Below are 15,199 nucleotides of genomic sequence, written 5' to 3'. Positions count from 1 at the left end.
CACACTACGTTGCTGTTACATTTGAGAACCTGGGATGTGCAAAGTGTGTGTAGATACGTCTTTTTTTTTTTTTTTTTTTTTAACCAGCCACTTCTTAGGATTGAAGATTAAGATAAACAGATAAGACAGAGGGGTTTGTAAATAATCACAAATCGAGTAACTGAAATGCTATTTCACACTGGTTTGTTTCTAAGAATTCTCTCAGTATAAGCAGTGTGACCATACTATAAAGAAAATGAAGTGGCCAGGTACCTTGGTGCATGTATACCTTTAAATGCCAGCAGTGGGAGGCTGAGGCAGGCAGATCTCTTAAGTTCAAGGCCAGCCCAGTCTGATTTACACATGCATATTACATACACACACACAAAGTGTTTGCTCTTTTCATTATGACTGAATTATCCGTCAGTGTCCTTTGCATATTTATCTATTGGTACTTTACTCTTGGTATGTGTTTTAATTATTTGTCTTTCACTGGTATTCTTCTGCAGAATTTCTGTAGAAATTGTTTCTCTTGCATCCTCCTTTGTAGTCTGAGTTAGCAGGTTATCGTTACATGAAGGGTTCTGTATCCATTTTCCTGGTATTCCTCTGGCTTGTTGTAGAAAATGTCATCTTAGAATAGTCCCCATTTCTGGCTTTTTGAGATAGTCTCTCCTGTAACCCAAACTGGCTTCATAGCCAAGGATAACTTTGAACTCCTAATCCTCCTGACTGCACCTCCCAAAGTCTGGGGTTATAGATATGTGCCACAGCACCCAATTTTAAAACAGCCTTGAGACTGTCTAACCCAGCCTCTTCCTTTTAAAACTACATTTATGAACTTGTGTCTTGCCGGTGACATATACATAGTAAATGCAAATCTCCCTTTTTATCCAAGGAGCTGAAATGAAAAACTTCGGTTATATTCATGCCGGGGGTGGGGGGTAGAAAGAGAGACAGAGACAGAGAGACAGAGAGTGTGTGTGTCTCCAAGTGGCAGACAGCATGGGCCACCTTCTCTGTCCCTATGTCCACCTCCTGTGGCGTTGTGGACCAGCCTCTGTTTCTGAGGGACGTCTTCTTCAGATTTCTCCGTCTCTCCCTCCGTCCCTCTTCCTGTTCCCTTTGTAAGTATGTGACTCTGCTTCCATGCCCAGTGTACTTGAGTCACACACCTGTACCCTGCTCGTGCTTCATCTTTCTAACCCCCACTTTTTGTGTTTTGCTTCAGAAGTTCTGATTTCTGTCCCTGCTCCCACACCATCTTCAGAAACAGTGGCATCTCTTTGGTCTCCCAGCTTCTGTAAGGCACTAAGCCTCTGTAGCTCTGAAAGGGGGCAGGTGGTTGAAGGAAGCCCTTTTAAGGGGTGGGGAGAGTATGAAGTGAGGGAACTATGGTGGATTTTGGACTAAGCTTTGGATGGAGACTTAGTTCCCCTTAGTTCACGCAGCTGGGGTGTGCGTGAAATGCTCTTTTTCATAGGAGTGTATGAGGAGGTGATCCAAGGTACTGTGTGTGTTTATTTTAGTTATGTACTGGAGCCTGTGAGCTACTACTGATGTGGCTTCTACATATATTCTACATACATACATACATACATACATATATTGGTTCACAAGTAATTAGTGGTAGAATTTATGGCAGTAGAGAAAATCAGCTTGTTCGGAGAAATCTGTAAACTAAAATTCTGTAGCCCTGTCTAGCCTGGGCTAGCCAGGCTGACCTCAGACTCGTGGTTAATTGGCCTCCCTCTGCCTTCTGGGATTAAGAAGAACCTGCCAGGCTGGTGAGATGGCTCAGTGGGTAAGAGCACCCGATTGCTCTTCCGAAGGTCCGGAGTTCAAATCCCAGCAACCACATGGTGGCTCACAACCATCTGGAACGAGATCTGACTCCCTCTTCTGGAGTGTCTGAAGACATCTACACTGTACTTACATATAATAAATAAATAAATCTTAAAAAAAAAAAAAAAAGTTTGTGCCGGGCGTGGTGGCGCACGCCTTTAATCCCAGCACTCGGGAGGCAGAGGCAGGCGGATTTCTGAGTTCGAGGCCAGCCTGGTCTACAAAGTGAGTGCCAGGACAGCCAGGGCTACACAGAGAAACCCTGTCTCGAAAAACCAAAAAAAAAAAAAAAAGAACCTGCCTTGGGATCACGAGTCTGTGCCACCAGACCTGGCCCCTTTTCTTATAATTGTAGATATTCTTTCTGGATTGTAGGAATCAACTCAACTAGAAGCACTTTCCCTTTTTTTAATGGGCTTTTTTTTTTTTTTTTGGTCAGGGACTCAGGTAGTCCATGCTGGCCCGAACTCTTAGGTGAGGGTGACCTTGAATTTTTATCCTCCTGCTTCCATCTCCCAAGATTACAAGCTTGCACTACTGTGCCCACTTTATTTGATGCTAGAGACCCAGGGCTTGTTGGTGAGGCATCCTTCAGCTAAGCTACATCCGCAGCCCACACCCTACGCTCCTTTCCATGAAAGCCTGCTATTTAGTCCTTCACCTTGAGTGAACGTCTTACTCATACCTGACTGTAGCATCATGAGTTGGTTGCCTGGAGAAGAGAACATGGGGTTTTCTGGGGTTAGTCCGGTCTTCCGGATGATGACACATTTTATCCTATGGTATAAAAGAAAGATATTTCTTTTAGTTTTATTTTCTTTGTGAGTAGAAAGGCACAGTGATTGAGTTGCAGCCCCAGCCCTTTCTCCTTTGACACAACGTCTCTTTACATAGCCATTACTGTCTTCAGACACCAACCTCCCCAGTGCTAGATTACAGTCATGTGCTACCATAGCTGGTCCACACCCCCAGTACACATGTGCACACGCTCAAATCCTCTCTCTCTCTCTCTCTCTCTCTCTCACACACACACACACATTTAATGGCATGGTGTGTATACTCTCTCACACACATGTGCATGATGCCTGCACACATGACACAATGCATATTTGAAAGTCAGAGGACACGTAGCTCAGCAGACAAGACTGGGTTCAATTTCCAACACTCACGTGGCAGTTTGTAACTTTGTAATTCTAGTCCCAGAGGATCTGACGTGTGGTACACAGACATACATGCAGACAAAACACCCATACGTATGATGTGAAACAATAATAAAAACAAATTCAAAAAAGCATTTAACTATTGGCAAACTGTCAAATTCTGATTTTTGTTTTAACTTGGAAGTTCAGATCTTATTATTAAAGGTGTGAGACTGCAGTTATTTTTCTTGGAGGTGGCAAAGTTCTTTCCTTTGCTCAAGAAAATCTCTACAAGATACTCAGTCATCCTGTCCTTTGGCTGATCTTCTAATAAGAATGGTGAATCACAGCCGGGCGTGGTGGCTCACGCCTTTAATCCCAGCACTAGAGAGGCAGAGGCAGGTGGATTTCTGAGTTTGAGGCCAGCCTGGTCTACAAAGTGAGTTCCAGGACAGCCAAGGCTATACAGAGAAACCCTGTCTCGAAAAAAACAAAACAAAAAAAGGAATGGTGAATCACAGAGAGAACAGATTCGGCCTGCCTGGAATCACCTGAGACCTGGAGGCTGGGAGTTTGAGGTCAGCCTTAGTTATTTTGGAATCCAAGGCTAACCTGGGCTACATGAGGGACCCTGTCCCAAAAGGGGGAGTGGGATTATTTGTGCCTACGAAGGAGTTCAGATCACAGCTAGACATCACACTGGCCAGTTGATGGTTAGCCATCACACGTTGACAGTTCTCCTGCTTCCCCAGCCTGTGAGAGCTGTGCATCTGTGCAGGCCAGGGTTTCTACATTGCTGCTACCAGAGCACTGTGTTACAGAAGGCTGAATATACAGAAGCTGATGGCATGCGTATTTCCCATCATGCCATGAAACAGAGGATAAAGGGCATTCCTGAGTAAATAAAACCAGCATTGTGCTCTGTGGTGACCTTAAGCAGCACCGAGCCACCAGGCTGCCATGTTTATGCTGCTGTGTGGTGGTTACACCCCCATCCCTCACCTGTGTGCCACCTCCACACAGAAGGTGGCAAAAATGTTTGTATGATACTCTCTTGTCTGACTCCCAGAAAGGGAGGAGTCCAGGGTGCCACGGGCCAAACCTGGGGAACTATTTATGCGTAACAGTGTAGATGGTAGTGGTAGTGTTGTTTGTGAAAGGGGCCATTTGTATGAACCAAGGTTGGATAAATTCACCTCTGAATAGAGGAACATCACACAGCCATTGAACCTCCTAAAATGTCTGGGTTCTGTGTTTGGTTTTCTCTCTCTCTCTCTCTCAAAATCATATATAGGACCTCTGGTATAGTAAATGTATGTTTTTCCACTGAGCTGCATAGATGCACGCATGCACAAAATCCCTGAGATATGATTTTTAAAAAATATTTCCTGTTTATGAGTGTTTTGCCATTTACATGTGTGCCTGGTACCCATGGAGGTTAGAAGGGGGTGTCAGGTCCCCTGGGATGGGAGTTGTGAGCCACCACGAAGATGCTGGGAAACATCTCTCCAGCGCCACTTCCCCATAACCCCCCAAGACATACTTTTAAGAAAAACAGAGGACAAGTTGCAGAAGCACTTTATAGGGATGGCTGGACTGAAATTCAAACTTCTGTGTATATGTAAAGCAGGCCCAAGCGGCTGGGGCTCCGCTCACGGTGACAAGTTTGAGGAGACACTGGGTAAGGAGTGAGAGAAGCAAAAGACTGGGCTCTCTGGCATTTATCTTCATTAGGCAGCTCTAAGACTGGGGCTGGGACGCTATTCTCCTAGCATATGCAAAGCTGTGGGTTCCATCCCTAGCCTGGCATGAACCAGGCACCGTGACACAAGCTGTAATCCCAGCATGCAGGAAGATGTGGAAAGTCGTGTTCAACTACATGGAGAGTTCAAAGCTAGTCTGGAGAACCTTGGGCCGGGGTGCGGAGGGGAGAAAGAAATAATAGGTTAGACAATGATAAAGACTTTTATTTCTTTTGGTTTTTTTGAGACAGGGTAAGACCTTTTTTTTTTTTTTTTTTTCCCAGAAAGTATGGGAAAACTGAGTCTAAAGTTGGCAAAAAAAAAAAAAAGAAAGTGAGGTAAAATAGTAATGATAATAACTTGACTTTGAATTGAACCTTTTATTTAGTTTCTAAACTGGATGGCATTTGTCAATTAAAACCTTGATTATTTGAACTTGCTCAGTTTGGAATGAGCCTGGGCTGGCATTTAATACTTGTGCTATTCTTAGGGAAAATGACCACAATAAGCAGTTTAATCATAAATAGAACTGTGAGGGGCTGTCCCCTTTCAATACTGTGTAATAAAATTAAATTCAAGCCGGGCGTGGTGGCGCAGGTCTTTAATCCCAGCACTGGGGAGGCAGAGGCAGGCGGATTTCTGAGTTCGAGGCCAGCCTGGTCTACAAAGTGAGTTCCAGGACAGCCAGGACTATACAGAGAAACCCTGTCTCGAAAAAACAAAAAAAACAAAAAAAACAAAAAAAAAAATTAAATTCAGTGCTGCTGTTGATAAGCCAATTGAATATTGTTATTAATTCAAAGAATATTTAGTAGGCAGTATCATTTCTTTTTTGCTTTGATATATTCTTGAAATTTGCACTGTTCTTTAATCTCGACTTACCCAAGTTTATATAAACCTTTATCCTTGCCCTTCACCTGGCGTAGATTAACAAGTTCACACATGTTAATGACAGAGTTTTGCAAAACAAGATCCAGGCTTAAAACCCAGCAAAATCCCTTTGGTGTTTGTAACAGAGCTATGGAAATAAATATGTTTGAGATTGTTACTAATGAGAATATTAAGCTAATATTTGCCTGATTGCAAAGCTTCTCTCTTCTATGATATGATATAAACTCTGGTGTCTGTCAACAAGAGTTCTGAATTAGATGGACAATTCTGTTACAATCTATGCTGCCATCTAATTATAGGATCAAGATGAATACTCAAGAAACTATTAGAGAATAGTAAAAGGAGTCCTGAGTTATTGTGAGTATGGGCAGAACTGTGTAGATGGCCTTGAGATGTCCTGGGGAGTGAGTGTGAGCTGTTGACTTTCTTACTTAGTGGTCTTCTTGCTGTTGTTCCCATCCTAGGTAAACAGCACTAGGTTTAATAGAAAGATGGAAAGACATCATTCCTCAGACAGACAGACTCAGTTGTTAGGAACATGGAGTTGTGCTGACAGTCCTAATGTACGTTAGTAATAATACCACCAGAGGAGAGCTGCAGGGACTAAACTTTGCAAGACACAGGGAATGGGCTTGATGACTAATGGTGCAGGGGACAGAGAAGCAGGAGGCGAAGATAACCACAGGAGTTCTGAGCCAGGGAGAATGAGCAGACAAGGGTCGGTGTTGCCAGACAGGAAAAAATGGGGAGAGATGAACTCTTCCCGGTTTGTTGTATTGATTGATGCGGGGAGACAGACACCCACGGGGACAGACCTCCCGGCACTGTGGGGCCAGGAAGAAGAGCAGTGGTGTCCGTGGGGATGAGTCCAGGTGGACACGTGCACACGTGGAGACCAGGGTTTGTTGCCATCCGTGTTGGTTCTCCATTGGGTTCACAACAGGCACCATTACAGCTGTCGCGTGAGTAACCAGCCTGTGTTTCAATCCTTTAGGTGGTATTGGAATGCTATGTCAGAAAGGACTTGGTCTACACCAAAGCCAATCCGACGTTTCATCATTGGAAGGTTGATAACAGGAAGTTTGGACTTACTTTCCAAAGTCCTGCAGATGCACGAGCCTTTGACAGGGGCGTGAGAAAAGCCATTGAAGACCTTATAGAAGGTACTGAATTTGCTGCCACTTAGTGGGACTGTGGATTGTTCCAGATTACTTTTCATTCAACAGTCTGCCATCTTGTATCTGTGGCTTGTTTGAAGGAGGGCTTGGGGTCATTAGAAGGTCATCAGATGATAACACTTTCCAAGCGCACCAAGTGAGCAGTTGTCGGGTAGCCTAGCTGGCTGAGAGTGTACTAAGCAGCTCTGGGTCTCCACGTGGGTGGGCTTCACCCATTTCACCTGTGGCGTGGAACACAGGGCTATAGCTGCTTTGGGATATTTACTGTGGCGTGGAAGTAGCTAATCTGTAACATGAAGGGCTCCATTAGAAGAATGTTATCCAGAGCTGGATAAAGTACTGGGTTGTGTTAAGGCACACATCTTTCGTTCCAGCTTTCAGTGAGCAGAGACAGGAAAATCTATCGCTTGAGTTTGAGGCCAGTCTAGTATACATAGTAAGTTCCAGGGCAGCCAGGAGCCAGGACTACATAGAGAGACCCTATCTTAGAAAAACAAACAGGAAAGTGTGAAGTGAAACCCGGAGATGGTTCACCTGGTCAAAGCATGATGTACAGGTCTGACAACTGAATTCCATCCCTGGAGTCTGCAGAGGAGAGTCTCCCATACTCGTCCTCTCACCTCCACACACAGGCACTGTAGAGACATGCTAATAATAAATAAGATAGAAGTTAAGCAAAGTAAAACAGAAAGTGCTTCTAAAATATACTTACAGTTCAATAGCAGCCTCCAGCCGTTACTAACAATAATGAATTATTTCATATAGGAGAAATACTTTTAAGAGGGAAAGCATCTTATTACTGAATTTCTAATGGTGATTAGATGATAATGAAACAGGGCTGGAGAGATGACTCAGTAGAGAAAAGCACTTGCTCTTCATCTGGAGTACCCAGGTTCGAGTCCCGGCACTGATGGTTCATGACCATCTGTTACTCTAGTTTTGGGGGATCATCTTCTGGCTTCTGGGGTCGCCAAACACACAGTTAGTAGTTAGTGCACAAACATAGATGTACGCAAAGCCCTCCATCCATAACCACACACAAGCTTTAAGGAAAGAAAAAAGTGAAACCCTGATTTCATGAAATGGTAATTCCGCCTGTTTTCAGCTGAGACCACAGGTCACGCTGCTAAAAGGAGAAAGGGCTGTTTATGCCTAGAGCGAAGGCTCTGTGCAGACTGTGCTCCAGGGCCCCAGGCGGGGAGGGCCTTAGGCCACAAACATTCAGATTTTTCTGCACAAATCCGTATTCAAGGTGCAGGGACCCGAGGCATGGGGACACCAGGGTCAGAATTGGAAGAAATGATCTCCAAGGCTGTTTCCTTTGCTTAGGAAATGAGATGTAAGCTAGGGAGGTGACTTAGTGGGTGAGGGTGCTTGCCACCAAGCCTGACAACCTGAGGTTGACCCCTGGGATCCGTGTAGGAGAGAGAAAGGACCGACCCCACAAATTGTCCTCTAACCACAAGGTGCCATGGCCGTTTTGTTCTCATGTGCTAGTTTGTGTACACACACACAATTTTATACTTTTTATAAAGGCTAAGTTTCTCTTTAGGTGTAGGTGTATCTATTGAACCCCCACATTATCATCTCCTGTCAGTGGGAGAAGGGGGGCAGGTATAGCTATTGGATTGAGCCCCCACATTACTGGCTCCTGTCAGTGGGAGAAGGGGGCAGGGAGGTCGCTGTACTGATTTGCATTCTGGATAAAGAGGTGATGGCGAAAGTTGAATTTGAATCAGCAGATCATTTCATGATGTGATTAGCTGGGTTTTCTAGCAGAAACCTTAATTTTGACCTGGAAAAGCAAAGCTGGGTGGCGGGAAGCACGACCCGGTTCCCACGGTGTGGCCAGCGACAGAGCGGTGTCTGAACCCAGAACCAGGGTGAGCCGGTCTGTCAGGATGTCCTTATCAGTAGCAGCTTCCTCATCCAGGAACCAAAGCCCTGCTTTGCCTAGGCAGTCAGGACTAAGTAAGAGGTCTTTAGCCTCTCCCCTGCTCTGCTGGGACTTAGTCTTCAGTGGAGTGGGCGGGCTCTCCTCACCTACTCCGTTGTGTTTCTTCTCCGGCCTCTGTGCTGGGAACCACAGCAGGCAAAGTTAGTTTAGGGGGCGTCATGGCCAGAGCCAAGAGGAACGAATCACAGCCTTACGTTCCCATGGATTATACATTGTGGCCCGTGGACTGAAAAGTAAGCTGGGGACAGCTCAGTGGTAGGGAGGGAGTACATGAGGCTCTGGGGTCCATCGCTGCTACTGCCATCTTTTAAAGGCTGTGGATGTGACTCTGATAGATGCCCTACCTAGCATGCATGGGTTGGGTTCGGTCCTCAGCACTAAAGGACAGGAAAACCTGCCTGCCACCACACTTACCGCTTTCTAAATGATCGAGGTCAAGTATCCACAGCTCGATTGGTTTCATTACGTTCCTGTCTTTTCAGGTTCAACGACCTCCTCTTCCACTCTCCATAACGAAGCTGAGCTCGGAGATGATGACGTTTTCACGGTGAGTTTCCTCCGCCCTTTGGTTCTCATTGGATGATGACTATCGGAGAAGTTTTGCGTTGTGGCATTTGCAGTTGCTGTGTGGCTGCTGTTACAGACCACTCTGCCATTCCACCTTTTCATGTTCTGGTCTTCACCCCCTCGCTCATACTTGCAGTCATGTGGCCTACCATGCTCCCGGCACTCTCGGGGCATCTCCTCTGGTTTGCCCAGGACAGCCCAGGCAGGCCAGGATAGTTGGCCTCTCTCTGTGCAGTCTTCTGCAAACACACTTGCTGAAAGGAAAGCCAGAGGGGTGCGGGAGGTGCAGGGGGCACACATGTACTAGCAGGTGAGTCCACGTGCTGACATGGAAGGCCTGATGTCGGCTTAGCATGTAGCTAACGCTTCATTGGATGAGATGTAACCAGGACAGAATAATTACTCCCCTTCCTTTTCCATGGAAGTCCTGTGCTTCTGAAGATGGTTGTTTGCTCGTCCCCTGTGCTTGCAGTGGATGCTAAGCAGCTCCTTGGCCCACAGCGAGATGGGCATTGTTGTGACCCGGCAGGCGGACACATCCGTGGATCCAGAGGGCTCACCTACATGCTATACTTTCTGGTCTCGTCCTATTTCATTTCCTGTTTGTTTGTTTGTTTGTTTGTTTGTTTGTTTTTGGTGAAAAATCTAAAGCATGGAATAGTGCCTCCTTGTACACAGCACCTAGATTCAGCAGGCCTGTCACCCGGCACACTGGCTCCATCTGTACCTGTTAGCTCTATTCCTGTGTGTGACTCTGCCTAAGTAAAGTGTCCTAACAAAGGCAGCTATGGACAGCGGGTCACTCTGACTCACAGGTTATGGTTAGTACAGGCCACTGTAGCAGGAAAATCATGTGACAGGCTTGAGGCAGGGGTCACATTGCATCTGAGAGAGAAACAGAGGCAGAACCATGGATGCTGCTGCTCAGCTGACTTCAGACTGGGAAGGATGCTTCCCACGTGTAGGGTGGATCGTCCTATTCATTAACATAGTGAATAACGCCTCACACACACAGCCAGGTACCGTCATTCTCTTACTAGAGCCTGTTAGAGTGACATTCAGTATGTTACTTTTAAATTTTATTTGTTATTGTGTTTCTATCTGTAAGGTGGGCATGGGTGCCAAAGTGTCTGTATGAATCCTGTTTTTTCCCTCTACCTTATGTGGGGTCTGAGGAATCAAACCTGGGTCTCTAGGTTTGCATGTCAAGCACTTCTCTGGCAGACTGTCATCTCACAGGCCAACAATGAGTATTAATCATAAGAGCGCCAAACATGCATATACACAGGGCCCATGTACACACAGAAATTTTTTACTGATCCAGTTAAATGTAAATTCTCCTATTCTCTGACTACTTGGTTGATTTTTATGTATGTATATTTGTCTGTGTATATGTGTGTGCATGGACTCTACATGTATTTGCGTGCCCTTGAATGCCAGAAGAAGAGACCCTGTCTCCTGGAGCTATAGTTATAATGGTTGGTAGCCATCCGATGTAGATGCAGGGAACCAAACTCCCACCCTCTGGAAGAGCATACTTACCCACTGAACCATCCCTCTAGCCTATCTTTATCTCGCGTCCTTTTAAAAAATAATATTAAAGAACATCCACAGAGGTCAATGTTAGGGTGACCAGTCTATTCTGATAGTACTCATTAGACATCTGTCCAAACCAACAGAATATATAGAACAGCCATTCTGGGCCATAAGGAAAACTGAGATCCAGGGGATAACATGCTGGTGTGGTTCACTAACTTTGTAGTTGGGATTTTGGTTTTGTATTTTGGGTTGGTTGGTTGGTTGGTTGGTTGGTTGGTTGGTTGGTTGGTTGGTTTTGAGAAAGGGTTTTACTGTGTAGCCCTGGCTGACCTGGAACTTGCTTTGTAGTCTAGGCTGGCCTTGAACTCATAGAGATCCAGCTGTCTCTCCTCTCCTAGTGCTGGGATTAATTGAGGGCACCAGCACACCTGGACAGTTTAACAACACAGTCTGGTGGGCTAATAGGAGAGGCTGCAGAGTGTGGGGCAGAGAATATATAGGGAATCTAAGTGCCTGCAAGTCAGTTTTGTCCATAAACCTAAAAGGAAAAGCTGGGTGATGGTATTTAAATGTGACAAGGCCCCATCTACACTACACAAGGACAGCACTGGTTTCATAATGGTGTCTGTCTCCTTGCTAATTACCCAATTGTTCTAAGACTCCCTTTTATACAGTGTTCTTTGTTTTAACTTCACATTTTAAAATATTGGGAGTCGTTGGTTAAATTTGTTTCTCCACATTTATGCTTTGTGGCCATTGGTGGGAGAGACATTGCTTTGGGACTATATAGATGTGTAAGGGAAACACCAGTGGTCACAGCCAACATCAGGGTGTACAGAATTGAGTTTGTCCCACAAGAAGCCTAAGATGGGCAGAGGGAAGACTGCAGAAAGTAGTCCAGTCTACACAGAAGGCAAGGGCTCAAAAAACTCCTCACCATGACTGGTGGCTGGACAGGACATCACTGACGCTTACACGGGATTCTGGAAAAGGACCTGGTCTAGGGAGCTCTGGGTCCAAAGACTGAGGCAGGAGTGTGTGCTGTGGAGCATCATGTGGAGCAGGGCTGGTGGCTGTGGCGCTACGCAGCTTCCTCTAGTGCTCCAAGCAGAACCTCTCACAGTTGGCAGCTTGCTTACATCTGTTCTTTTGTCACGTTTGGGGAGACAGACAACAGCAGGCAGGTTAAAGGTGGTTTCCTGTGCTCTAGAGCAAAATCGTAATTCGCAGCTGCTTCCCAGCTACCTGCCAGAAGTGATTTATAGGCGAAGGCGAGGGTGGGAAGGGAAGGGTGACAGATGCCAGAATCCGGCTCCATTTGTCCTTTAAGCTGCAGGGATTCACACACTGCTCTGGGGAAAGACTAACTCCCGAGAAGGGCACCCGTGACAGATTGCATTCCGTGTAGACCTGGTTTATGGGGTCACTTGCCTATTTGCAAACATGGGCCTATTTATAACAGGCCCGTCTTTTTGCCAAGGCTGTTGACTGTAGAAAGATGGGAGAGTGGTAGGGCTAACATGCTAGAGTCCCGTTTACTGCCGAGCTCACTGTAGCTACACATTCTGTCCCAAGGCAGTAATGGCATCTGAAGTGTGAGCCAGGGAAATGAGCGTCGCTTTACAGCCCTAGTAGTCAGCTGCTTGCCAAATAGGTGTATCGTTCTGGAATGTTTTTTTTTTTGAAGACAAATGGGACTCTTATTAGAAAGGGTGTAAATACTGCTAAGCACCCCCCTCTTCTGATTGCTGAGAATTGGGACTTTTTTTCAGAGGTGACCATATTCATTTGGGAATCCCTCACAGTTACAACTGGAAAGTTCAAGCATGCGTGTTTTCTGTCTCTGCCACTGGGGCCAGAGGTTTCCTTGGTTCTCAGCATTCCTTGGGACGTGGGGGACACAAGAAGCTATGGACACTGTGGGTACACATTGCTTACCTTACACACCAGAGACACCAGTTGGAGTGTGACTCCCACCCCACCAAGTGTTCACATGTTCCTGCTTAGGATGGAAGTGTTGAGACTTGGTGGCATGTTTTGGAAATAGGGCCTGGTAGGAGACTGAGGCTGCCCTCAGAAGAAACCGGTGTTGTTCATGTGAGACCATGGTTGGTCTCTACCATTATAATCTTCAAAGGTGGGGCTCTCACCAGAGCCTACCCAGCGTGATTTTGAACTATGAGTTAAAGATTGCTTTATAAAACAGCCAGCCTCAGGTACTTTGTTTTAGCAACAGAAGATAGTCAAAGACATGGAATAGACCTAGACAAAGGAGCACACACCTAGCTGCCCTTTCTGTGGAGGGATCATGTGGCCTTGTGGGCTCACAGAGCATTGACCTGACTGCCCAAACTCTTTCCCGACTGTCAGACTTATCCTTGGAACCAGCCTGTCCTTTTCACTCCTCAAAATGAGAACCAGCTTGTCTTCCCACAGGAGGATAACTGCTTGTGCGCATTGTTGACAATTGCCAATGTTGTTGTCTGCTCTCCCTGCCCTCCCAGTCTCCCCTCTGTTTCAAGCCTGTATTCAAGCCTGTGCCTGTCCATGGCTTTCCTGTCAGAGGCCTCACCAAAAACTCGACTAACTGCTGCTGCTGTCTATGGAGTTCTGTCATTTGTTCTAATTCTTGGATTTTTTTTTAAACTTTGTGAGTGTGTGTGTGTGTGTGTGTGTACATATGCATACATATGCATGTGCACTCGCAGATGGCGGGAATCAGAGACAACTTGTGCGACTCAGTTCTCTACCACCATATGTGTTCCAGGGATCCAACTATGGCAGCAAGCACCTTTATGCACTGAGCCATATAAAGAATTGAAAACAAAAGCTCCCTGGCCGAGTACTCACTCCCTAGTTTGTGTGAGGGCCTGACTTCTTTCTCCAGCCATGCCAAACAACAAAAAGGCTAGCTAACATTTGGTGATAGCATTGCTAAAAGTCAACTTTTCCTTTTGTCCCTTCAGTGGGTGTATCTTTTGTCACTTCCCAGCTGAGAAACTTGTATTCAGCCGGCTCTACTGAAGTCACTTTTGTGGCATTGTGGCAACTGGCCAGTCTTGTGGAAGCATGTTTAAGCTTGGGCTACCAACTTGAACACATTCATTGGGTTTGTCTCCAGCTGATTTCCTCCTGGACCCCTGCAGCTCAGGGCTGAGAGACAAGGGGGTTTGGAGCCATTGAAGAAGAGATGGGTGATAAGAGAAAATCTGTGGGGGGTTTTATAAGCTATGTTGGTCATGGCGTTTTACCACAGCTGAAGGACAATAGTTAATACCAAAGTCAGCGCATGGACCTGAGTGTGCAGTGTTTTGGAGGAATGTGGAAGACTTTGGGACTTTGGACTAGAGAAGTTGGTTGGTTGCTCTAGGCAAAGCTTTTGGGCCATCCCAGTAGGAGCTTGAAAGACAGCAGTGCTGAGAGCAGTGGAAGTGGTGGAACTTGGGAAGTTGAACTAAATGCATTTTACATTATGATATGGCCATGAGTTATGGGGGAGAGGGGTTGTGGAATGGATTGGTTTGAATGAGATGTCCCCCATAAGTCTGGGTCCCCAGTTGCTGGGAATTTTGTAAGTCTTAGGAGGTGTGGCTTTGCCAGGAAGCGCGTCACTGGACGCAGGCCTCCGGGGCTTGAGAGATGCACAGACTTGCTCTGTTTCCTGCTTTTCAGTTGAAAGATGAACTCTAAAGCGTTCTTGTTTTTTTATGTTACCTGATCTTGGTGTGAGGCAGAGGCAGGCAGATTTCAGAGTTCGAGGCCAGCCTGGTCTACAAAGTGAGTTCCAGGACAGCCAGGGCTGTACAGAGAACCCTGTCTTGAAAAAACGGGAAAAAAAAAAAAAGTAACCTCAAAGATTTTACCCGCGGGGGCTGGTGAGATGGCTCAGCGGGTAAGAGCACTGACTGCTCTTCCAAAGGTCCTGAGTTCAAATCCCAGCAACCACATGGTGGCTCACAACCATCTATAATGAGATCTGATGCCCTCATCTGTAATGTCTGAAGACAGCTGCAGTGTATTTACATATAATAAATAAATAAATAAATGAAAAAATAAATAAAGATTTTACCCGAATTTTATAGATGTGAAAACTGTGGAGTTAAGAGACCACCTTGACTAAGATCTTAAACCTTCTAATTCGCAGAGAGAGCGTCACACCAGCCCAGTCTACCTGAGCAAAAAAGACCCTACTACCCTTAACAGAGCCCTCCACTGTGTTTCTGCTGGCCAGTGTCTCATGTTAGGCACACACTTCCTGTTGTTTTGTCTTTTGTAGGCTCTACAAGTCTTAATTAGACATCCTTTTACTGAATGGTATTGTCATTGTGTCAGTGGCTGGCACACGGGGGTAAGATTGTTTCT

General features: G+C 45.8%; 1 protein-coding gene across 2 annotated transcripts in view; it reads left to right on the top strand.

The window, feature by feature from the left end:
- The window catches only part of Spred2 (sprouty related EVH1 domain containing 2), a 101,536-nt gene that overhangs the window by 76,794 nt on the left and 9,543 nt on the right, over positions 1 to 15,199 (top strand). For both annotated transcript variants that reach the window (XM_021177869.3, XM_029483225.2), the window contains exons 3-4: positions 6,591 to 6,759; positions 9,214 to 9,278. In XM_021177869.3, coding sequence (XP_021033528.1) covers positions 6,591 to 6,759; positions 9,214 to 9,278 — 234 coding nt within the window. The remainder of the gene's footprint in view (positions 1 to 6,590; positions 6,760 to 9,213; positions 9,279 to 15,199) is intronic.

The sequence above is a fragment of the Mus caroli genome, unplaced genomic scaffold (assembly GCF_978045245.1).
Source record: "Mus caroli unplaced genomic scaffold, Mus_caroli_1 scaffold_13, whole genome shotgun sequence".
Lineage (NCBI taxonomy): Eukaryota > Metazoa > Chordata > Mammalia > Rodentia > Muridae > Mus > Mus caroli.
Note: the sequence above shows the minus strand (reverse complement) of the source record. Positions and strands in the feature narration are given on the sequence as shown.